Source organism: Lissotriton vulgaris, unplaced genomic scaffold, assembly GCF_964263255.1.
Source record: "Lissotriton vulgaris unplaced genomic scaffold, aLisVul1.2 SCAFFOLD_2919, whole genome shotgun sequence".
Taxonomy (NCBI): Eukaryota; Metazoa; Chordata; class Amphibia; order Caudata; family Salamandridae; genus Lissotriton; species Lissotriton vulgaris.
Window position 1 is genome coordinate 251,909 of NW_028253686.1, and position 26,250 is coordinate 278,158.

The 26,250-nt window shown below is 43.6% G+C and overlaps 1 protein-coding gene and 1 long non-coding RNA gene across 3 annotated transcripts in view; both read right to left on the reverse strand.

Annotated features, from left to right (window-relative positions):
* Window positions 1–4,976: 4,976 nt before the first annotated feature.
* On the reverse strand, window positions 4,977–7,279 carry LOC147660889 (uncharacterized). Its single transcript, XM_086951443.1, has one exon. It carries the CDS (start codon window positions 7,109–7,111, stop codon window positions 5,240–5,242), a length of 1,872 nt encoding a protein of 623 aa, XP_086807569.1. The 5' UTR covers window positions 7,112–7,279; the 3' UTR covers window positions 4,977–5,239.
* Window positions 7,280–7,999: 720 nt separating this feature from the next.
* The window catches only part of LOC147660890 (uncharacterized), a 30,960-nt gene continuing 12,709 nt past the window's right edge, over window positions 8,000–26,250 (reverse strand). Inside the window, exons 2-3 of one of the 2 annotated variants that reach the window (XR_015306122.1) lie at window positions 18,734–18,915; window positions 8,000–8,517 (exon numbers count right to left, since the gene is read on the reverse strand). This is a non-coding gene — a long non-coding RNA (uncharacterized LOC147660890). Of the gene's footprint in view, window positions 8,518–18,733; window positions 18,921–26,250 lie in introns of both variants that reach the window. The other variant, XR_015306123.1, reaches the window with a different exon arrangement.

Sequence of the window (26,250 nt, forward strand, 5' to 3'; positions counted from 1 at the left end):
ATGTGGTGCCCCAACGTAGGTACAGTTGTAAACCACCAGTCTGCTTACAAAGTAAAGCGTCTGGCAGCTATTAAACGAGGTGGCATGTTTCCCCTGCAGTTGGTTGGGGTCTGTCACCATCCTGTCAGGTGGAGGTATACAATCAGTGCGCCTCCTAACTGCTTGTTTGCCCTTTCGCCCGTGTCAATAATACAGTGCAGTCGCAAGACAAAAGGTTTTCCCACATTTGAATGTGGCCATGCCCAATACAACGGAAAGCATGCCCGCTGAGAATCTCTCCTACGTGATCCATACTACATAAAGGACTATGTAAGTGTCTGCAGCCTCTTCTGTAGAACAAAAGCCAAAATGCCCATGGGACGCAGAAAGAGGGTGCACTCTGATGCTTCATCATGTACGAAGCCTTTGGCGTTCGTCTGTACTAAGCTAGTGATAGAGTAAAATGAGTGTTTATTGCCCTCTATGTCACTCTACTTCCAAGCACCTACTACAGCTTGTACATTGGTTACTGTAATCTGTTCACCTACATTATGCTTAATATAAATAGTGCACAATTTCGGCGTTTGTGTCTGCCTACAATGTGGACATGATACAAACAACAGTACCTACTGTAGTGTAGTTCCTATATTCCCAATAGGCTCTGCGCACTGGAATAACATAAACAATAGTTTAGACGTAGGACTGAAGTCAACTAGGTCACTATTGAATATGTTAGACTTGATTGTGAATGCCAGCTAGCTCAGAGGTCACTAGAAACTTTCTCGAATTCACAAGAAGGGATTAGTTTCTGACAACCGCATAAACATGACAACTTTGTTCCCCAAGAATAAGAAATATATCTCTAGAGTCGCAGAAACAATACATTGCGATTTCACTCAGTCAATTGTGCATGCTTCGTTTCACCAGGATTTGCAGGTTTCTAAGCCATAAGATACATAAAAAGGATAAAATACATACAATGATAAATAACGACTAAAAGTACTCAACTGGTGCTTCTAAAATACGCCTACCCAGGTGTACCTAACCTAAGTCTAGTACGAGGGAAGAAGTAAGTGAGGTATAGCTTAAGTTCAGTATTTTTTGCCAAGAATCTATCCAAAATTTCTCTAAGGGTCTAATGAGCTCCATACCTTGGTTTTAGAATGAAGGAGGTCTCAGGACTCAATCTCCCAGTAACCCGCAAGGGTAGCAGGGAAACACTGGAGCTGGATTTCTCGGCAGGAGAAAAGACAGCGTCTTTCTCAGTGCATCAGCTGGAAGGTCGGCTTCCTTCGTCACTCGCTACAGCAGGGTATCGGGAAAGCAGTTAGTCGATCAGCTCCAAACCACCGTGTGTTTGCTAGGGCAGATGTGGGTATATTTATACCTGGAAGGTGCAGAGTTCGACGTAAGATTGGACATAATAACCTCACTAAGAACTCGCAGTTCTTTGAAAACTCCATGAGTTCTTGGACAAATCAATACTTAAGCAGGGGGAAGTCCCGGACTGCTGAAGTTTAGTTTCTCCAAGAATTCGTTGTGGATTCTAGGAACTTGTGGAAGTAGCCATGTCGTATTTGGACTGCATTGGCTATGTCTAAATATGGTTATGATTCTTATGCCTATATAAGGATATAATAAGTTATACCTATATAAGGGCATGAATCGGGAAAATTACACTAGGGTCCTAGATTCGTCTACAACACTACTAGGTGGATGTTACAATTCAACAAGAGTCTAAAATACTTCAGCACAACTGACTTTGCATCAATATTACGGGGCATCAGTCTTGATGGCAAGCCAACTTTGTATACATTATTATCAGAGACTATACTTGCCACTTGGATACAACTTTACAAGAGAATTTCATAAATTTTCATACAGTTGTATTTATATAATAAAACAACCTACCCACAATAATTCATCTATCTATTCATCTTTTTGGGTTCTGGAGTAGCATGCTACTCGCTGAAAAGCGCTTCAACACTTCATCAGGGGTAGCAAGCGCTATATAAATGCAAAACCTTCCCTCATCTATCCGTCCAGTCTCTTTTTCAACCTAACTAACAGACCAACATGTCCATCTCTCAAATACATTTTATATTTCCCTACACTAATTCACCACTTATCATTTTGGGATCCTGGAGTAGCGTGCCACTCGCCAAAAAAGCGGTTCAAATTGACCCTAACGCACTCTGCTGCTCGCAGAACTCTGCATTGAGCGGTTGAGTTTTTTTGACACTTTGCCGAGTTCTTCATTGAGAAACACCGCCTAGACCTATTCTTAGCATGAAAATCTAGATTTCAGTCATATGTTAAGAAACAAGTGTGAGTAGAAACCTTTTGGGTGGAGAAAATTTAAGACATTAATATTGTGAATTTTTTGTTAATTAGTTGATGTTTGCAAGTACTAACACTTCTCTGTGTCAAGTAAAGACCTTGAGAGTTTTGTAACTTTCAGATACTCAAATTGTGGATTTTGTTGCAATTAAAACATTTTCAAGGCCTGAAATTTCTTTGGAGGTTGCATGCGGGCAGCCTAAGTTATCCTGCAAGAATTTCTTGATTAATCCTATTGCAACTGCAATAAGTGTTTTCTCATGTAAAGTCAGGTTGTTAGAAGATTTTCTGCAACTTAAGATACGCCTTACTTTTTACCTGGTGCGGGTGCATTTCTCATGTTTAGTGAGATCTCCTTTCTGAGTATAACGTTTCTGGCTTTCCCCTCCTGTATAAGGCTTTAATCCAGTGTGAATTCTCTCATGTGAAGTGACATTGTATTCAAGACTAAACCTTATCTGACATTCAGAACACACCAGTGTGAGTTTGCTCATGACAAGTGAGACGTAATTTGTGACCAAAACTTTGCTTGCATTTCGAGCACTCATAAGGTTTTTCCCCAGAGTGGGATCTCTCATGAAGCATAACTGTCTTTCAGATTCAAGCTTTTATGGCATAAGGATTTTCTTCAGTGTGGAGTTTCTCATGGTGAGATAGCGTTTTTCTCTGCAGCTTTTCTGGCATTCAGAGCACTCATAAGGTTTTCATCAGTATGGAGTGGATTATGGTTAGTGAGGCTGTGCCTATCAAAAAATAGGAATTTCTGTCATTCACAGCATAGGTAATGTTTTTTCCCTGTGTGTGTCTGCTCATGTAGGTGAGATTGCATTTAAAATGGATGCTTTTCTGGCACTTGGAGCACTAAAGTATTTTTGATGGTGTGTTTTCTTATGATGCATGTAGCCATCACTACCTCTGAATCTTTTCTGAGATTTAGAGCACTGGTGTTTTTCCCCCAGTGTGGATTCTCAAATGTACAGTGAGATCAGATTTACGGCTGAAACATTTTTGGCATTCAGAGCACTGATAAGGTTTTTCCCCAGTGTGCGTTCTTATATGGTGAGTGAGATTGATTTTTTCACTGAAACATTTGTGGCATTCAATGCAATAAGGTTTTTCCCCAATGTGGGTTCTTGTATGCCGAGTGAGTATTCTTTTTTCATTGAAACATTTCTGATATTCAGAGCATGGATAAGGTTTTTCCCCAGTGTGGTCCTTGTATGTGTAGTGAGTATTCTTTTTTCACTGAAACATTTCTGGCATTCAGAGCACTGATAAGGTTTTTTCCCCAGTGTGGGTCCTTGTATGTGTAGTGAGTATTCTTTTTTCACTGAAACATTTCTGGCATTCAGAGCACTGATAAGGTTTCTTCCCCAGAGTGGAATCTCACATTTCAGTCAGGTCAGTATAGCTCTAAGCTGGCGCTGTACGCGGACGACTTGATTTTATATACGGGTGATCCAGGTACAGCTATTCCTCGGATCGAGGAACTGACAGCAGAGTTTCAGGCATTATCAGGATACAAGGTGAACAGATCCAAGACTGAGGTCATGTTTGGAACGTAGATCAATGGTATGGCACTGAGAGTCGGGAGTTTAGATATCTGGGAATATATATTGTGAGGGAATTGGATCGAATTCCTAAGTTAAATCTGGACAGAACAACTAGGGAAATGGACCATTTGTTTAGCAGATGGAAGAACCTCCCATTGTCAATCTATGGGAAAGTGAATCTAGTGAAAATGGTCATTCTCCCCAAGCTCTCCTACCTGTTTTCCACAATACCGCTAACATTCCCTAAGAAAGACATAAATAAGATACAGAGCAAAATAGGTTGTTTTCTGTGGGGGGACAAAGGGATGCGCCTGACCTGGAAGAAACTCAGAAGAAGGTTATTAAAAGGTGGGTTAGCTCTCCCCGATATTAGTCTATATGTAGTGGCATTCCAGTTTAAGAGCCTACGCATGCTACTTACTAAGCCAGGCGACTCATCCTGGGGCAGATTGCTGGAAGAGATGGTGAGAGCAGAAGGGGGAAGCGATGCCTTTATGTATAAATTTGGATCTCCTAGATTCTTCAAGCGGGTTTGTTTGAAGATACTAAAAACTGCCCTAGAAACATGGTACAGGGTAAGGGTAAGCAGTGGGATTGGGTACTATTCAGACTCAGCTCCAGTTTGGGATTCACCTGGTACCCCTGACTGCTTGAACGATGCCTTGGCATACCTATAAAAAGGGCTGGGATTACGAAATGGAAAGAGTTAATGGATGAGGAAGGGATATACCCATGGGTGTACTTGAGGGCAAAGGTAGGGACAGATTTATCAAGATTTAAATATCTTCAATTGCTGTCCTGGCATACAGCGGAACGTGAGGAGATAAAAAGTAATGAGGAAATAGAAAGGCTAAGTCAATCCTTCACACCTGTTATAAAAGAAATCTCGGTATGGTATCAACATCTACTAAAGGGATAGCTTCGGAAGAGGGGGTTTGGAACAATTTCTCCATAACACCACAGGCTGAGGGCATGCTTGAACCATCCTTGAAGACACTATACAAACATATAAAGCCTGCCTGTCTGAAAAAGAACCATTTTTTCATGGTCAATAGGCTTTACTACACTCCTTATAAAATCAGGAAATTCGCCCCCTCACCGCCACCAAAATGCCCGAGATGTCAGGAATTGCAGGCAGATGACATCCACATGTTTTTCGAATGTTTTTGAAACATTTCTGACATTCAGAGCATGGATGGATAAGGTTTTTCCCCAGTGTGGGTTAGTGTATGTCGAGAAAGACTTCTTTTGTCACTGAAACATTTCTGGCATTCAGAGCACTGATAAGGTTTTTCCCCAGTGTGGAATCTCACATGTGCAGTTAGAAGTGATTTACGGTTGAAATGTTTTAGGCATTCAGAGCACCTCTAAGGTTTTTCCCCAGTGTGGGTTTTTATATGCAGTGTGAGATGTCTTTTTTCACTGAAACATTTGTGGCATTCAATGCACTGATAAGGTTTTTCCCCAGTGTGGATTCTTATGTGCCGTGTGAGACTACTTTTTAAACTGAAACATTTCTGGCATTCAGAGCACTGATAAGGTTGTCCCACAGAATGGGTCACTGCATGATTAGAAAGACTTTGTTTATTACAAAACCTTTTCTGGCATTCAGAGCACTGATAAGGTTTTTCCCCAGTGTGGAATCTCACATGTGCAGTTAGAAGTGATTTACTGTTGAAATGTTTTGGGCACTCAGAGCACTGATAAGGGTTTTCCCCAGTGTGGATTCTTATGTGCTGTGTGAGACTATATTTTAAACTGAAACATTTCTGGCATTCAGAGCACTGATAAGGTTTTTCCCCAGTGTGGGTTCTTACATGCACCGTGAGATTGCGTTTTTCATTGAAACATTTCTGGCATTCAGAGCACTGATAAGGTTGTTCCACAAAATGGGTCACTGCATGATTAGAAAGACTTTGTTTGTTACAAAACCTTTTCTGGCATTTAGAGCACTGATATGGTTTTTCCCCCGTGTGGATTCTTGTATGTTTAGTGAGTCTGATTTTTACACTGAAACATTTCTGGCATTCAGAGCACTGAAAAGGTTTCTCCCCAGTGTGTGTTCTTATATGATGAGTGAGACTGTTTTTGTCAATGAAACATTTCTGGCATTCCGGGCACTGATAAGGTTTCTCTCCAGTGTGGGTTCTTCTATGCCGAGCGAGATCAGGTTGGGTATTGAAACATTTCTGGCAATCCGTGCACTGATAAGGTTTTTCTCCAGTGTGGGTCCTTATATGTATAATAAGTCCTATTTTTCTAATGAAATATTTCTGACATTCAGGGCACTGGTAAGGTTTTTCCCCAGTGTGGGTTAATACATGTAGAGAAAGACTTTGTTTTTTACAAAACCTTTTCTGGCATTCAGAGCACTGATAAGGTTTTTCCCCAGTGTGGGTCCTTGTATGTACAGTAAGGTCTCTTTTTTTACTGAAATATTTCTGGCATTCAGAGCACTGGTAAGGTTTTTCCCCAGTGTGGCTTAATACATGTAGAGAAAGACTTTGTTTTTTACAAAACCTTTTCTGGCATTCAGAGCACTGATAAGGTTTTTCCCCAGTGTGGGTCCTTGTATGTACAGTAAGGTCTCTTTTTTCACTGAAATATTTCTGGCATTCAGAGCACTGGTAAGGTTTTTCCACAGAGTGGGTTATTACATGTCGAGAAAGACTTTGTTTGTTATAAAACCTTTCTTGGCATTCAGAGCACTGATAAGGTTTGTCCCCAGTGTGGGTTATTGCATGTCGAGAAAGACTTTCTTTGTTACCAAACCTTTCCTGGCATTCAGAGCACTGAAAAGGTTTATCCCCAGTGTGGGTTCTTCTATGCTGAGTGAGACTGGATTTTTGACTGAAACATTTCTGGCATTCAGAGCACTGGTAAGGTTTTTCGCCAGAGTGGGTTATTACATGTCGAGAAAGACGTTGTTTGTTATAAAACCTTTCCTGGCATTCAGAGCACTGATAAGGTTTTTCCCCAGTGTGGATTCTTATATGTTCAATGAGATAATATTTACTGCTGAAACTTTTTTGGCATTCAGAGCACTGATAAGGGTTTTCCTCAGAGTGGGTTAATGCATGTCGATAAAGTTGCGATTTGAAACTAAACCTTTTCTGGCATTCAGAGCACTGATAAGGTTTTTCCCCAGTGTGGATTCTCATATGCGTAGTGAGATTAGATTTACTGCTGAAACTTTTTTGGCACTCTGAGCACTGAGAGAGGATTTTCCCAGTGTGCATTCTCTCAAATTCAGTGAGATGAGATTTATGGCTGAATCTTTTTTGGCACAGGTAACTTTTTCCCCAACTTGGGTTATTTTGCTTTGATTGAGGCGGGTTTGAACACTGAAATTGTTCTCACAGCCCGTGTTTTTAAAATGTGTATTACTAGAGTTAATATCTCTACATTTAGTTTTCTCTTGCTTATATGCCACGGTAAGAGTGAACCTGATTTTAGAGTTGGGCTTGTTTAGATAATGTTCAGCATTTATCTCTAAAAGATATTGTGTGTAATCTTCTTAACACTTGAATTGAGCAAAATATGTCTGGATGCAGCCCTGTAACACCGGTCGAAATGTTTGTAGCAGATAACAGTCTTTTGGTTAAAGCCTATCCGGCAGCAACTTATTTTGTGACTGAAGTTTTTCTCAAATCTATTTGTATAGGTTCTTAGCAATGCAGTAATAAGGTGTTAGTCTGATATTTAATGATTAAACTGAGAAGTACCTTTTTGCACTGGCATAATGGCAGTAACTGAGAACATTAGAACATGCACAGTAATATTGTGGCTCATCAGTCGCAGAACATCAGTTCCTTTTACCCGTTCTGTGTTTGGTGTAAGGTTAAGGATTGTAGTTCTGAAGACAAGGATTTATTTACATTAGCTAGCGCAACGGTGCTCATTTAATCCATTTTGATATTTAACAGTTTTAAATATCACTCCTGCACAACAGATAAGGTTGAGGTGATTTACATAGAATTACAGAACAGTACACAATAAAAAGGAAACAATCTGAGATGGTCATGAACAACACAATAAAGTGGTGAATTTTTAACGTTTTCGCCAGAGTGAGCAGAGTGGGTCGAGGTGTTATATCCCGAGGAAGATAGTCTCAAACTTGCGTAACTGGTTAAAAACAGTTGTTGAACAAAGGTGATTTTCCAATCTTTTGGTTGTTAGCGTGTCAGCTTCGGAGTCTTCTTTCAGTGTCTTTTTTTTGATGGTTTGCAGAAGAAACCTTTTGTTATATCTTTCTTTTATGCAGTGTGTGCTTCCTCTCTTGAATTACATGATGCTTTAGATCATGCGTGCTTTAGATGAACGTTATTCTGTCATGCTGAGGCAATTTGTCTTTCTGGTAATATTTCAGATGAGGACGTTGTGATTGGTCTTTCTGGCACTATTTCCGATGCTGTGTGGACAGATATGCCTTTGCTCTGGGTTAATGAAATGCAAAATTAGAGACTTCACTTACAGGTATAGTACTTTCCTCAGCTCCCACTTCCTCGCCACACCTAGATTTTGGAAATTGTTTAAACTTAGAATGCTGGATGTCCTTCAGTTTTTCAAAATAATCCTTCTTATGGCACTAACATTCAGTTGGCTGGTGCTAAATCTTGCTTTCTTCGTCCGTAATTTCAATCACCTATAGTATTAAAATTAAATAGTTAATACATGTAAATATCCCCAAAAATAATTTACAAGCCATATCAAAGCAGAGTTGCAAAATTTTGAAAGTGTTGAGCTGTTCTTCAGACCGAGCAGAGTGTAGAATGGTAGCCTGAGAGTACTTGGATCTAGGAGTGAGGATTTGTAGAATTTCCAACATTTTATTAAGCTCAGAAAGGATACATGTACCCTATGGACTTGTAACATAGAATCCCAAAAGCAGACATTAAAGTCATATGGACTGGCACCAAAAAGATATTGAAAATAGAATACTATTAATTAATTTTTAATGTAGATTTCTAGGATGGGAATTTCCCCTCCACGGACAACAGGCGTTTCCCGCTGCCCTGAGTTACCACCTACTTGTATCTGGTATCCTGACTTTTGAGCTCTGGCCTCTGCCGCACGCAAATCTATTGTGTGTTGCGAGGACTATGCCTAGACCTATCTCTCAACTATGGTCCAGAGTATGAATCAAGGGCAATGAAATTAAGGAGTACTTTCATGTGTTCATTTTATTCCACCTGATTATCAGTCGTTAGGCTTTTCTGCACCTGGATTTAGAGAAACAGGACACCATTTTTTTCCAGACAGAAAAATTAGACTGAAAAGACCCACAAGACTCGGTGCAGCAGAAGCAGCCAAGACTCATGCTGTTTTTTTACAAACTGGGGGAAACACACAATTCTTCCCTCTGTTAGAAATATCTTTCCCCTTCCCTCCCCTGCTTCGCCCATCTCCCCCCCCCCCAACCAACCACATGCATATATCTACCTCCTGCTTAAAACAAGTGGTAAATGAAAGCAGAAAAACAGTATGAAATAGTGAATGGCATGTGGTTTGAAAGGCAGAAGAATCTGTTCCTCGTGGCAACTCCCCAGTACATTGCGTCAAAACTGTAACTGCACGTTACTGGGATAAATCTACCACAAAACAATTACATGAGATTTTTCTGCCACCCCAGTACTGTGCAACTTCTAACAAGGGGCTATAAGAGATCTTGGACCGGTCCTGTGACCTGGAGGGTCACACCAAGTGTGCCCTCATTTAAGGCAGAGGACTGTCATGTGTTTAACAGCTAGAGCGGTGGTGGCAATGCACCCTGTTGTAAGGATCAATAGCCTGATGTGATCTTTGCATCATGGTCAGTGGAGTGGCTTTCTACTGACACACCCATGTAATGCTCCATTTCTATACCTGTGCCCAGACTTTGCAATAACATCAAGTGCATGTTTAGGGTGTTGGTGCGCGTAGCATAAATGCAATGTGAGAGTGTGACAGAGTAAACACCATCTCCTGTCTGCCAGTTGTGTATACAAGTGGGACCATCTTTCCCTCATTTATACCAGAGTTCAAAGTCCTCTGTTACCAAGGAATAATGTGCTCTACAAAGTAAGCAGGTGCCTGCTGTGGCACCAGGGATGGTGTCAGCCTGACAGTTTATCTAAATTGAATGGACATCACCTGTAGGCTGAATTACTTAATGGAAAAGCTGTGTAACTGTCCACAAGAGCCTAGAAGTCTGCCTAGAAGCCTGCCTGTCTGGTAAGAAAAGGAAGGGAGTTTTACTATCCAGCAGGAGGACAAGGCTGTCCTGGAAAAAGCAAGGTCCGACACATCCTCGTTATCTGTAGGGCGAGCCGGAAAGCCATCCAGCAAGACCAGCTAGTCTGAGGGATGCCAAGACTCTCCCAACAGTTCAAGGTAGAAAATAAAACTCTACGACAACATGATTGTTGAGGTCCAGTAGGACGATGGTGTGCTGCCAACAGGCCCATTCAAGGTTGCATTTGCCAAATTCCTAACACAACAAAGTCTGAATCTACTGACTTGAATGTGGGCTCAATTGCTGATGGTCAGGCCTCCAGAGGGGGCTGCACTTACAGACAGGCCAGGTGTGACTTGCTACCTTGGGACTGCTGATCTACAGGCAACTGCAAAGAAAAGAGAGTGGGTGCCCTACCGAATGCAGCACTATATCCAGGACAAAAGCGCTCCACAAAACCTGCTGGTGGGTCACTGCTCTCGCGAGTCTTCGGAGGTGCCATTCAAATGTCGGGAAACAGGAAAGAGACCCAGACAAGACTGACTCATCCTGTGAAAGGGTAAGACACTTACGACAGAGCATACACGCATTGGGGGTAACTGGAGTGACAGAACTGACCCTATACTATATTCATGATACTCATAAATGCCCCTAGAGCGCAAGAGGGTATCAGAACTGGACGCACCTGTCTGCAGCACATGGTAGTCTGGCATGCCTGCACTATCTTTTCACCCGGACTGTCCATAAAGATGACTTTAGGGCCGCTACACACATAGCAGGGGGAATCTCAGACCATTTGCTGGTGGAGGTGCAACTCGATGGTCCGGTTGGTATGAATTAGGCGACTAAAAACGGTTCTGACATTTGCAGGTGGGTCACGCTCTGCAGGGTAACATCTGGGAAGGGGGGGGGAAGTTGCCTGAGGCATCCCCACTGGAGGACCAGCTGCTAACTAATCCCCTGACCGAAAAAGCAATCTCAACCATCTATAGGAAGTTGATCTACAATTCTCTGGATCCCTTGGGACTATGCTGTTACCACCTTGCATACAATTGTAGAAACAGCACGCATTAGGAAGAATTCAGCCCAAGCAGCTGAATTGATAGCTCTGACTAGAGCTTGTGTATTGGCTAAAGGAAAAAGAGTGAATGTGTTCACCGATAGCCAATACGCATTCGGGGTAGTCAATAGTTTTGGCCGCCTCTGGAAGGAAAGAGGATTCTTTACCTCACACGGTACTAAAATACAGCATGGCCAGCTAGTAAATGACCTCTTAGAATCACTTGCCTTGCCCACTCAGATAGCGATTGTGAAGTGTAGTGCACATAAGAGGATCACTGATGACGTAGGTGAAGGAAATGCTTTCGCGGATCAGATAGCAAAAGAGACAGCTAGAGATGTGACAAGTCGTATGTATTTTGCTGGACCTGCCAGATGGGTCAGTCAAGGAGGAATGTGTGAGGACACAATAGAAAGTGTGAAAATGATTCAGGAAGAGGCTACAGAGAAAGAATTAAGTAAGTGGAAAGATGGTACGGGAATGTTAGATGTGACGGGGTGTTGGATAGAATTGTCGGAACATCAGCGTTGGCTGCTAACAGACGCCTATGTACTTCCAGTAGTGACTATGGCGCATGGTCCAACCCACATCAGTGTGAAAGGAATATGCAAGCTTTTGGCTACGGTATGGCAGAATACGGGAATCCCTAAATGTGCAGACAATCTAGTTAAGCATTGCATTGTTTAATGCATAACCCAGGAAGAGGGACACCAACTCCAGCAGGCCATTTTGCTCCCCCAAAATATCCTTTTGAGGTGTTGCAGATAGACTACATTCATATGGAGAGATGCAATAACCTAAAGGATGTCCTTGTGGTGGTGTGCGCCTTTTTCTAGATGGATAGAGGCCTACCCCCTAAAGGATAATACTGCTTTGTCTACAGCAAAGGTCCTTCTGAAGGAATACTTCCAGAGGTTTGGTTTACCTCGAATTGTCTGGAGTGACAATAGAAGTGAATTTGTGGGCCAAATCATGCAGAAAGTATGTACAGGTCTTGGTATTAAGCAGAAATTCCATGCGGCAAATGACCCTCAGTCAGCGGGTTTGGTAGAGTGCTATAATGGCACTCTCAAGCTTAAACTTGCAAAGATACAGGCCAGCACGGGTCTTGCCTGGGCCGATGCTTTACCTTTGGCTCTCTTGTCCACCCGAACAGCTGTTCATTCTCGTGTGGGACTTAGCCAATATGAAATTGTGTTCAGATGCCAGGCTAATGTCTGGGGTGTCCCTAGGCCCAAAAAGTACTCAGATATAGAGTATCCAATGTTGGTTGATTATTTGCATGACATCACCACTAAATTGCGTGTTCTCCATCAGCAGGTACAAGACGCTTTTGCCTCAGGCCTCTTCCGATCCCGGGCACACCATCCAACCTGGGGACTGGGTGTGTCTGAAGAATTTCCAAAGAAAAAAGAATCTGGAGCTCGCTGGGGACCGCCAAGACAGGTCCTGCTGACGACACGTACAGCCGTGAAGGTTGTTGGGAAAAAGAACTGAACTGCATTCATGGTGTGCACTGCAAAAAGGTTATCTTGCCTTTGCCTTTTGACCAGTGGGTCCGCAAAGGTATAGGTGATTTTGAAGGAGAAAGGGTCCCGCGGTTTGTACCTTGAATGAACTCGGACTGAGAAGGAAGACGATGATGTTTTGCAAGAAGCTGTACCATCGCATCTCAAAATAGATACAACTGATCCAGAGACACTTTTTCAGGACCAGACTGCGCCGAACAAAAACAAATACAATCTTTGGCCTAGAAAGACAAGAGACATTTGAAAACTTTTCCTTTTTCTGAACTTACATTTCAAATTTTGAATTGCATATATATTTTTTTCTCTCCTTTCCTGTGTGATACTGGAATCATCCAATTTAAGTTGCAGGGTCGTGGTAGGAGACTTGGTTTGTGACCTGAGTAGTGGCAATAGGCCTGCATGACCTGTAGTGTCATAGGACGGCTAATAACCACAACTAAGTGAGATAGGAAGATTGCCACGAGCAACACTTTAGAGGATGAATTCTGGTGAATCGGAAAATGATAAAAGAGCAGAAATGAAAAAGAAATATTGTAAATTATTGTTTAGTAGATGTGGCGTAGTATTATGTGTTTTGATTTTTCTATGTGTTTTATTAGCTTGTGTGGGTTGGGTTACTCACACTTTGCAGCCAATACCTGTACCTACACCCACCTCTCACCCTATATCTTTTCACACTACTGTCTCCCCGCACCAGCTACATACCCTCTCTGAACATGAACAGACCAGGAGAACGGAATACTTTAACAATTCATTCATACAGTTGTTGCATCAGCATCAACTGGTCACTAACACCACCGATTGTTGGGTCTGTGGGCTCATGCCTCACAGCACGGATAAGGGGATGCTATTTTTAGTCTTGCCGTTTTCTTATGAAGAATCCTCCTGGGCATTTCAGGCCATGTTTTCCAACGCATATGAGCACCAACCTCGATACCCTGTTAATACTGATGTTTGGTCACGAACCCTTGATGAAGGGAATAGTAGCCATGACAAAGAATACTGGTGAAGGTGGGAAGATCCCACCTGACGAGAAGCAAGCATATGATGGTTGGAACTTGACCCGATACAAAAACAGCCTTACAGATAGGGCTGGACGAAAAAGATCTCCACCCGTTTGGACTCTACCCTGTCGAGGCCATTACTGTTTGCAAGGGAATGGTCAGAATGTCAAAGCCCAATTAGGAAAGAGCACTTGTAACCATACTTATACTTTTTCATCTCATACTTCTCCTCTGTTAATACCAGCTCAAGGTACATATTTTGTCTGTCACATGGTTGCCGATAAATTTTTCGGGATCGTGTTATGTGGCTTTCCTCCTTCCTCCAACATATACAGCCCCACACGGCAGGACAAGAGGGAGGGGACTTTATCAAAGGACTCCTCCAATTTTGGGGGCCTATGGCTAATAGCAGAGACATCAGACACCTTATTCGCGTTGTCGAGGCTACAGTAAACAATACGGTGGGGGCATTGGGACCTCACCGCTGAGCTTCAGGCGGACTGTCTCATAACTTTACAGAACAGAATGGTGTTGGATGTTATTCTTGCAGATAGAGGCGGAGTATGCAAATTGATTGGGCCTAGCTGTTGTATTTACATACCAGACAACGCCCCTACAGTATACCAAGCCACTTTGTGAATAGGTCTGCTTTTCCCAGGAGACCTTGGTTTTGATCGAAGGCAGGCAGTCCTCCCAAGGTTCTGGAGGTAGCTGGGCTGCAAGACGAGTTGACTTTTGGTTCAGGATCATCCAGGGATGCAGACAGGCCAGTAGGGCTGGGACCATGTCCGGCTTTCGAGCTGGGTACTCGACAGAATCCGCGCTGCTTCTTGCCACTGAATCCATCAGGCAATTTGTGGATGCAGGTCAAACGGTGGCCTTGATCCTGTTGGATCTAAGTGCCGCCTTTGACACTGTAGCCCATCACACGTTGGTAGTGTCTGAGGAAGGGTGGGGTATCTGGCAATGCCCTGAATTGCCTACAATCTTTTCTGTCGGGTCACTGCTTCCAGGTGAGACCGGGCAAACACTACTCCAGGGTCATCATGCTGAACCAGGGAGTGCTGCAGGGCTCGACCCTGAGCCCGACCCCGTTTAATCTCTATGTAGCTCCCGTAGCGGAGACTGCTGAGGGGTCGGGATCAGGGTCGTATCCTATGCCGATTAAACGCACCTGGTGGTCTCCCTGACCCAGGCACAGGAGTTGGCTGCCTCCAACTTCATGGCATGCATGCAAGAATTGGCTGCATGGATAGCTAAGAACTGCCTGAAGTTGAATAGCAACAAGACAGAGGTGCTTGTGGTGGGTAAGGCCCCGACTGTGTTGTCATCGGCATGGTGGCCCCCAGGACTTGGGGGGTCACCTACACCCTGTGTGCAGGCAAAGAACTTGGGAGTTTGGTTAGATCCCAGTCTTTCCTAAGACTATCAAACAAGACGGGTAGCAGGCGCCTGTTTTGGGATCCTGAAGGTCCTGCGTTAAACCTTGGACCTACTCCCTGTAGCGTCTAGGAAGACTCTGGTTCATGCCCTGGTGACGTCGCGCCTGGACTATGGTAATGTCCTTTATCTAGGCGCAACAACCAAGTGTATGCTCCGTCTGTAGGGAGTGCAGAATGTGGCAGCCCGCCTTATTTTGAGGCGTCCGAGAAGGGCATCGGCTAGGGCAGCCCTGGCCGCGTTACACTGACTCCCAATTAAAGAAAGAGTCACTTTCAAGGCACTTTGTGTCTGTCATCGGATCCTGCAGGGAAGGGCCCCTCCGTCGCGGTCGGATCTCCTGACCCCCCTATGTCCCCACACGTCAGCTGAGGTCAGGTGGGGTAGGATTGGTGTGCGTACCCGCCATTAAGAAAGCCAGTAGTGTACTGCCAGTGTCAATGGAACAAGCTAAGAAAAAACGGTGCAGAAAACCACAATAAGTGTAAATAATGCACGAGTAGTGTACTGCCAGTGTCAATTGAACAAGCTAAGAAAAAACGGTGCAAAAAAGGCTGGCGACGAGTAGACGGACCATGTCGCGGGAATAGAGGCCAACGCTATCGGAACGAGAACGGAGATTCAAGCAGCCAAGATCAAAGGCAATCAGACCGGGAATGTTCACAGCGGACAGAAGTGGACGACCTCGCCCACGGATAAAACTGGAAAGCGGGCCGATCAATAGACACCCAAACATAGATAACGCGGCAGACGCGCCGGCTTTGGACACTGGGCTGATGCGGGCTATGGAGGGAAGGGAAGGTCTGCGCTTCTCCATGGACTTTCTACCCCCTTCACGCAAGTACACTGTTCTGGGTTGGGATGAAGCCCTCTGCTGAGTTGGGGTAGCGGGAAGTTCAGAGTCCGTCGGGCAGGGAGGCAGGGTGGGAGGGTTTGACAAGGGGTTGGGAAGTATGGGTTCCGAGTTTTTTTGTTCTAGTTTGTAACGGCAATGATAACATGGTGGAATATCCCCTGGCTGACAGGTTTCCACATAACATGGTTGGATTACGGCTCACGCTCATCAACTACCGCATCACACACCCCAGTTGATTGTACCCAGGACACAGCCTCTGAAGCTGAGGTGACCCCCGTCACACTACTCACTTGGAATGTACACAGGCTAGGAGACAAGATTAAGAGAGGACTGGTGCTACAGGCCCTGAAACGTCAAGCTCCCACATTGGCACTCCTGCAGGAAACACACCTCACAGTCACTGAGTGTAAGGCATTAGATAGATGGGGTATAAGATGGTGGTACACTCGGAGTTCTCGTCGGGCTCCAGGGGAACGGGTATCCTGGTGCGGAAAAACTCTTCCTTCATAGTAATCCAAACCAGAAAAGATGATCAGGGGAGATTTGCACAATACAGGGTCAATGGGAAGGTAAGCTTATTAATGTGATATCAGTATACATCCCCCCGGCGCTCCACACAGTGGCATTCCCAGCTCTTAGTGAATTTCTGCTTACCCTGCCGGAAGGAGACCTTATTATCGGGGGGGGGAGTTTAATGACACAATGAATGCTAACTTAGACAGATATCCAATGGTGACGCAGGCACCTGGAGTCTCTCGCTTGTAGAGTTTCGCAGAGGCACTGGGGCTGGTTGACGTTTGGAGGCATACCCATCACACAACGCGACAATACACGTTTCATTCAAATGTACACATCAGTCTATCTAGAATAGACTATTTTTGGACATCGGAACCAGTCCGCAGAAAGTTGATGACATTACGATCAAACCCAGAGGTATATCAGACCACTCACCAGTAGTGTTAACCTTCTCCTACCACCACATGTCCCGTAAGAGGCTTTACTTTATCTACCCCGGATACTTACAAGTCCCGAAAATTTTAAAAGAAATCCGCAAAGCCACGAAATACTTCTTTGGGGAAAACACTGCATCTGTTGGTTCCCCGTCAGTTTTATGGGAAGCTTACAAGACTGTAATTAGGGGGCAGGCAATAGTCTCCAATACGGGACACAAACGAGAAAAAAAGAAAGAACTAATGGATCTAGAGCTAGAATTACACTCAGCCGAAACAGACCACTCGACGGACCCCACACCTGACTCGACGCACACTCTGCACCTCAAACAACAACAGTATAGGGATCATCTGCGAAGAGAGACGATGTCCAACCTCACAGCAACCAGACATAAGGTATATGATGTAGGGGACAAGGACGGGAAGCTCCTGGCTTGGCTTGATCGGTGAGAGCAGAGCACTAAGGGAATAGCGCAACTACAGGCAGCAGAGGGACAGTTCACAACAGACCCGTGGGCCATTATACGCACATTGGCAGGGCATTTCCGAGATGCTTATACATCGGCATCGGGCATGTCCGAGGCCGAGGCAGCAGCCTCCATAAAAGGTATAGAAATGCATAAAACTAACGCAGGAGGCTTCCTTGAAGCTGGAGGCGGATCTCACAGAGGACGAGTTGCAAGCCGCAATCTTCTCGCTGCAGTCAGGCAAAGCGCTGGGACCCAAAGGGATCCCGATAGAATTATATAAACAGATGGCGGACACTATCAGTTCACACTTACTGCGAATGTACACCGACAGCTTAGATAGAGGCGAACTGCCGCTTGACCAGCGACTGGCCACAATAGTGGCTATCCAGAAACCTGGTAAACCTCTGTCAGAGTGTACCTCTTATCGCCCAATATACCTGCTCAATGCGGAGGCAAAAATGTTTGCTAAAGTACTGGCAAACAGACTGATGGCACACCTCCCGCATTTAGTTCACCCGGACCAATCAGGCTTCATGCCAAATAGAAACACTGCGCTAAACCTCAGACGCTTGCATGGAGCGATGGCTCAAGCACCAGCCCTGTCAGAGCCGGCGGTTGTCATATCCCTAAATGCGAGGATGGCTTTTGATATGGTGGAGTGGAGTTACCTTTTCGCTGTCCTTCCTCATTTGGGATTTGTCCCTAAGTTTTGTGTGTGGATCCGCCTCCTGTACACCGGACCACTGGCGTATGTAACGGACAATGGGCACATATCGGACGCTATACCACTGGCGAGAGGAGACCTGCCGGAAGGAGACCTTATTATCGGGGGGATTTAATACCACAATGGATGCTAAGTTAGACAGATATCCGGTGAGGACGCAGGCACCTGGATTCTCTCGCTTGCAGAGTTTCGCGGAGGCACTGGGGCTGGTTGAATTTGGAGGCATACCCATCACACAACACAACAATACACGTTTCATTCAAATGCACACTACAGTCTATGTAGAATAGACTATTTTTTGACATCGGAAACCAGTCTGCAGAACGTTGATGACATTACGATCAAACCCAGAGGTATATCAGACCACTCACCAGTAGTGTTAACCTACTCCTACCACCAAATGTCCCGTAAGAGGCTTTACCCTATTTACCCCAGATACTTACAAGTCCCGTAAATTTGAAAAGAAATCCGCAAAGCCTCAAAATACTTCTTTGCGGAAAACACTGCATCTGTTGGTTCCCCGTCAGTTTTATGGGAAGCTTACAAGACGGTCATTACTTTGGCACCGCATCGTGTACATTGGGAGTTTGTTGCATCTTTTGAGTTTCACTCACGCTTGTTAAGCGGCACTGCAGAATTCCAACACCGACGAACGTCCATGGCAACCGAGTCTTGGCAATGATTTCAGCGCGTTGATCTTCGTCGAGACGTTACACAAGTCAGCGCGTTGATCTTCGTCAGGACATAGCACGCTTACGTCTGATGTCATCAGCGGGCATTTTTATCACCGGGGCAACTGTTCTTAAACAAAACACGAACAAATACGGTGATTTACATCTAAAGACTACACGACATTAAATGCTTTGTTTTTCTTGTTTTCTACAGTTTAACACTACGCAGCAATTTATTCTTCATTTTCTGGTAAACTACAAATAAACACTACGCAACCATTTATTCCTCAAAGTTAGCCAGCTTCTCTTCCTGGTGTTCTACGAAGAAATACTACACAGTGATTACTCTTCATTTCAACGCAAAGGACAACTAATGTAATGTTTCTTTACAATGTGGTATTTAATTTTTTTTTAAATGATAGGGTATTTTCAAATGATATTAATATGTTAAGAGTCATAGTATAACAATTATCATTCTATTATCACACAATATATAGTTACACATTTAAAACTTAGTTGATGCATATATACTGTATTTAATTCTGCTCGTTACATTTTCTTAATACAACGTGTAACTATGCAATTTGACCCCCAGCAAAGTTTTTGCAGTCCAAGGGTGATCCTCCCATGCCTTGGGCGAGATGGAAGGAAGAATTTATCACAAACATGAAGGCTATAGATGGCGAACACATGGGGGCAGAAAGAAAGAAAAGTATTTTTTTGCATTGTTTAGGTTCGGAGGGCAAGTTATTTTTAGATCATTGCCTCAAATTACTTCCCAGAGCTATGGAAGCGGTGATAATTTGAATGTGTATAATGAGGCTTTATTAAGAACAGAAAAAAGATTTAAGCCTGTTACAAGTATTGCTTTAAACAGATTCAAGTTCTATACTAGAGAGCAAAAATATGATGAAAGTTTCGATGACTTCCTCACAGGATTGAGATCTTTATCTTTGCATTGTAATTTTGGGTTGTTAACGGATGAAATGATAAGAGATCAAATCATAGTACATGTTAAAAATAAAACAATACAGGAAAGATTATGGGTTTTAGGAAATCCTAGTTTGGCTGAGGCAATTTCAGAAGCAAAGGCATTAGAACAGTCGGAAAAATGGATGGAGGTTGTCAAAGACAATGCAAATAAAAAATGGCAGAGGAGGAGGTTTGTTATATTAAACCAAAAAATGAGAACCAAATGCAACGACAACCCACACGTTTCCAACACAACTATCGAGGAAGTTCGAACACTAATATGTACAGGAATGTTCAAGGGTCAACACGGAACAATGCGGTTTGTTTTAGATGTGGCAATAAGTCTCATTTAGCATCATTTCCGGGTTGTCCTGCAATCAACAAGGAATGTAGGAACTGTGGTAGAGTAGGGCACTTCACAAGTGTATGTCGGGACATTAGACATAATGTCACACCCTCCAGAGGTGCAGTGTCATGTGTTGCGAATAATGAAGTAAACAGGCCTAATCTTGTACATGAAACAGACAAAGTAGATAGATGTTTTGTTGTTTCTATTATTGATGGAGTTCCTGATTATATTAGGAAATAACCTAATGGTGATTTTAGAGTTTGTGGAGTGAACATAGTGTTAATGGTAGATTCAGGGTCCCAGTGGACAATTATCACACATCAATTTTTTTTGTAGAGCAGTTGAACAATTGTGTTTAGAGAATTTAGTACCATCTGACTTTTTGGCTGAAAGTTTTGAAGGCAATCAGATTGAAGTTGAGGGTTACTTTGGAGTGAGAATCTGTTTTAAGCATAGGAGTACTGATATTAAACTGTACATTGCAAGGAAAGGGGTTAATGTCCTGGGATGGCGTGATCAATATAAACTAGGAATTATATTGAATCCAAGAGCAAAAGAACCAGTCACTTTATAGTTCAAGTTCAAGTTCAGGAATTTGTATAGCGCACTACTCACCCAGAGGGTCTCAAGGCGCTTGAGGGAGGGTGGGTGCATTACTTATCGAATAGACAGGTTTTAAGCTGCTTTCTGAAGGAGAGGTGGTTCTGTGTAAGGCGGAGGTGAGTGGGGAGGGAATTCCAGGTTTTGGCCGCTAAGTAGGAGAAGGATCTTCCTCCAGCGGTGGATCTATGGACGCGCGGAATTACGGCGAGGGCTTGATTGGATGATCGTAGTTGGCGGGTGGGTGTGTAGAAGGACAGTCTTGTGTTGAGGCATTCGGGTCCTAGGTCCTAGAGGGCCTTGTGTGCGTGGGTGAGGAGACGGAACATTATTCTCTTGTTGACGGGGAGCCAGTGGAGGTCTTTCAGGTGACCGGAAATGTGAGCTTGACGGGGGATGTCCAGTATGAGTCTGGCTGAGGTGTTTTGGATGCGTTGGAGTTTTTTCTGTAGTTTGGCTGTGGTTCCGGCGTAAAGGGTATTTCCATAATCCAGTCGGCTAGTGACCAGTGCGTGGGTGACTGTCTTTCTTGTTTCGGTGGGGATCCAACGGAAGATTTTTTTGAGCATGCGTAGGATGTTGAAGCATGAAGATGAGACGGCGTTGACTTGTCTGGTCATCGAGAGGGAGGAGTCTAGCATGAAGCCCAGGTTACGTGCGTGATCTGTAGGTGTGGGTGCTGTGCCCAGGGCCGGTGGCCACCATAAGTCGTCCCAGGAAGAGGGGGATGATCCTAAAATGAGTACTTCTGTTTTGTCCGAGTTTAGTTTTAAACGGCTGTTCTTCATCCATTCGGCTACTTCGTGTAGATTGGATTTGGCGGTGTTTGGGTCTTTGGTGAGGGAGAGGATCAGCTGGGTGTCGTCTGCGTAGGAGATGATGTTGAGGTTGTGTTGTCGCGCGATGGATGTTGGACTCATGTAAACGTTGAAGAGGGTGGGACTGAGAGATGATCCTTGTGGAACGCCGCAGATGACTTCGGTGGCCTCTGATTTGAATGGGGGGAGGCGTACTCTCTGAGTCCTTCCGGCGAGGAACGAGATGATCCAGTCCAGAGCTTTTCCTTGTATTCCGACATTGCTGAGGCGTTGTATGAGGGTGCTATGACAGACTGTGTCGAAGGCGGCGGAGAGGTCGAGTAGGATGAGGGCAACTGTTTCTCCGTTGTCCAGTAGCGTTCGGATGTTGTCTGTAGCTGCGATGAGGGCGGTTTCGGTACTGTGATTGGCTCAGAAGCCAGACTGTGAGGGGTCGAGGGAATTGTTGGATTCAAGGAAGGCGGCGAGCTGAATATTGACGGCTTTCTCAATGACTTTGGCAGGGAATGGAGGAGTGAGATGGGGCGGTAGTTCTTTAAGTTCTTTATGTGATGATACACTATATAATCAGATTGCCACCATTGGTAACAACGATAACTGTAATGATAAAGAGAAGAAATTGGTAAACAGTTACAAGAATGTGTTTTGTGACAAGTTAGGGAAATTAAAGGATTTCTCTCATAGAATAGTTTTAAAGGAAAATGCCACACCTATCAAACAAAAAATTAGGGGAGTTCCAATTAGTGTAGGACAAGAATTGAAGGATATGTTAAAGAATTATCAGATGAGGGGATTATTGAAACTATTGAATCGGCTGAGTGGGTTTCCCCCATAGTTTTGGTCCGCAAACCGGATCAAAAATGGAGAGTATGTGTTGACCTTAGAGCTCTCAACTCTAATATTGTCACCCAATGCCAAATATTAACGAAGTTGTATCAATGTTTGAGGGAGCCCAGATATTTGCAATGTTAGATTTGCGATCAGCATACCACCAAATAGAACTTGAGGAGGAGTCAAAGAAACTCACAGCGTTAATTACGCCTTTTGGCCTATACCAATATACGAGAATGCCATTTGGCCTGGCGTCGGCGGCGTCAGTGTTCCAAAGAGTGATGTTCCAGATATTTAGAGATTTGGATGAATTTGTCAAATGCTTCCAGGATGATATTTTAATTTTCTCAAGGAACGAAACTCAGCATGTATTTCATTTAGATGAAGTGTTGCAAAAGGTTAGAGAGCCATGGTCTCACATTGAGGGCACACAAATGTTATCTTTTCAAACGTACAGTCGAGTATTTGGGTCACGCATTGTCTGGAAATGGAATTGTTCCAAAGAAGACTAATGTAGATGCAATTGTTAAAGCCCCATAATCTATTAATAAGGATCAGTTGTTATCGTTCACGGGTATGTGTGAATATTACAGTAAGTTTGTGGAAAATTTTGCGACTAAAATGGAACCATTGCGGGTTTTATTAAGACAAAATGTGTGGTCAAATGAACAACAGGAGGCTTTTGAATGTATAAAGATGGATATAATTAATGCTCCTACATTGAAACCCATTAGAATGAAGAAAGAGTGCATAATCACGGTGGATGCCAGTTTATATGGTTTAGGGGGCATTCGGTTCCAAAGAGAAGGAAAAGAGGAGTTGTGCGTGGCTTTTGCCTCACCCACATTGAACGAGTGTGAACGGAAATATGCAGCAATTGAGAGAGAATTGCTCGCGTGTGTGTGGGCGGTGGAACATTTCAGGTTATATGTGTGGGGTTGTAGATTTATCCTTAGGACAGACCATAAACCGCTAGTTAATATATTGTCCACAGGTGGCGGTTGGCATTCTTCTGCCAGGATTGCGAGGTTATCATCAAGATTGCAGGAGTACAATTTTAGCACAGAGTATGTTCCAGGAAAGAAAAATGTCACTGCCGATTTTCTATCTCGTCTGCTGTGTGAACAGGACAAGGTGGATGTGGTTAAGGAAGGAGAATTTATTGTGACTATAGCTGATGTGATGGGTGACCATTTTCAAGAGATTACAGAGGAGAAGTGGGACAGTTGTGTCAGGATAGAGGATAGGTGGAGTACTCTTAAAAAATATATAATGGAAGGATGGCCTAAAAAAAATGTAATTAAAGAAGAGCTCTTACCCTTTGCAAGGGTGGCGGATGAATTGGAATGGGAAAATGGTTTTTTGTTTAAGTCAGGGCAAATGTGTTCCACCACAAGGTATACAGGATGTCATACACAAGTTGTCTCATAAGACACATCCCGGTATATCTTCTATGAAGAGGTTGATTAGGAGTTTCTTTTGGTGGCCTGGAATGGATGCATTTATAGATAGGACAGTAAGAGAATGTAAGAGTGTGTGTCGAGTGAGAAAATGCTAAAAACTAATGTTCCACCTTTCAAGGTTGTTAAGTGGCCAGACATGCCGTGGCAAAAGTTAGCCTTTAATATTTCAGGCCCATTTAAGAATTTACCAGAAAATTCACAATATGCGCTAGTGTTGATTGATTTCCACTTAAAATGGCCAGAAGTAAAATTTGTACCCAATGCCACTACCAATGCGGTGATTGTTTTTTTAAAGAGAGTTTAGTTACGGTCAATGGGGTGCAATTGAAATCATTAGAAATGGAGAATTTCTTAAAGGAACATGGTATTACACACAAGTGTACATCATTATATGAACCACATGAGAATGGCCAGGTGGAACGGTTTATTAGGGTGTTGAAGTCATATATAACAGATGTGGTGAGTACGCGTGGTGAATGGATGAATGAGTTAAGAGAGAGATTGTGGGTGTATCAAATTACACCCCATACAACAACAGAGCTTAGTCCATTTAAACTACTCAAAGGAAGAGATCCAGCTTCAAAAATGTGTCCATGGTGGTTTAAGAATAAGTGTCAAGGTAAACTGGACATTAAAGAATGTGTACATGATACAGCTAAGAGACTAGAAGCAAAGCAACACAAGACCATGAGTTGGTACAGTAAAAAATGGAAGGTCAAAACTCATCATTTTGTTGTGATGATGAAAGGGTCATGTAAGTTTGGTAAACCTATACAAATCAAAAAAGTGTTTAGTAATTCTGTAATTACTCAAGATGGAAAATTGTGGAATGTAAGAAGAATTGCTAAGGGTAATAATGTTGTTTCTGATTCTAGTTATAGATATAAACCCAAAACAGATGTATATATACAGATATAAACCCAACACAGATGTTTTGGCAATTTAAATACCTCAAACACTAATAATATGCAGAATAAGAGATGATCCTTGCGAAGTTTGCAGGAACCTGGGAAACTGAAAAATGAATCAGACGGCACACAATGGGATGTCACAGTCAATGGTCCCAGCCCAACTGGCCTTTGTGACGAGCATGCAGAATCAAAGGCAGATCAATTGGAACATGCCTTCAGTCCCGATGGCCCCACAGCCCAATACAGAATAGAATGCCAGATTCTCAACAAATTCAGGATTTCAACAAAATTCTTCAGTGATTAATAAGGATTTTTCACAACTTGCATCTACACTAGGAGTTTTTACTGGACTGAATCAGACACAATGACGGTGCCTGAGACGGGAGAAGGATTGCATGCTTGGTGCAGTCCTAGAGGTCACCCAGAGTGGCCCTTTTGTTGAAGAAGTAAATGGGAATCCAGCATCTCTTTTAATCAATAAATGTCCTACACGTTCCACAGTCAGACTGACGGGAGCTCCCAACCCGCCCCTCTTGGGAAAGTAGTGCAGGTTTAATTTGATTTGATTTGATTTATTATTTGATAGAGCGGGCGAATGCCTGAGGGCATCTTGGCGCTAAGACAGAAGAAGGTTTTTTGGCCTGATCAAGCCCTCTAGCAGGCTACCGTGAAAAGCCAGGTTTTCACTGCTTTTCTAAAAGAAAGCAGGGATGGACTGTTTTTTATAGAAATTGGAAGCAGGTTCCAAATTTTTGCTGTATGTAGAAGGAAACTTCTGCCTCCCCATCTGGCTCTTTTGAATCTGGGCACCAGGATCAATTTGGCTTGACTGGAAAAAAAGAAGCCTGGAGGGTTCATACTGTTTCAGACGGGTCTTTAAGAACTGAGCGCCAGACCCCTGGAGCGCCTCGTAGGACAGACACAGTGATTTAAATTGAATCCTTTTGACGATAGGGAGCCAGTGCAGGGATTTTAATTTATGGGTAATTGTCTCGTGTTTAGGAATGTCTAGCACCAGCCTTGCAGCTGCATTCTGCAGGCGCTGAAGTTTTGATAGAATTTGCAGCTTAGCTCCGGCATACAGGGCATTCCCATAGTCTATCCTAGACAGGACAAGGGCAGTTACCATCTTTTTCCTGGCATCCTTTGGGATGAAGGGCAATAGTTTTTTAATCATTTTTAAAATGAACCAGACTGCCGAAGCCAATTTACTGGCCTGGGCGTCGAAGGAAAGATTGATATCTAAGGTCATACCCAGATTTTTGACCTTCTCTGCTGGAACCGAACAGCTGCCCAGGCTATCAGGCCACCACTCCGGGGACCAGATGTTTGGATCACCCCCTAGCACCAGAACCTCACTTTTATCCCCATTCAATTTCAGACAATTGGTGAGCATCCATTGTCTGACTTGTACCATGCAGGATCTGAATTTCTCCGCTGTCTCTTTCACATCCTTGCTAATAGACACCACAATCTGGGTGTCGTCGGCATAAGACACCGGTGTGAAGCCAGCTGC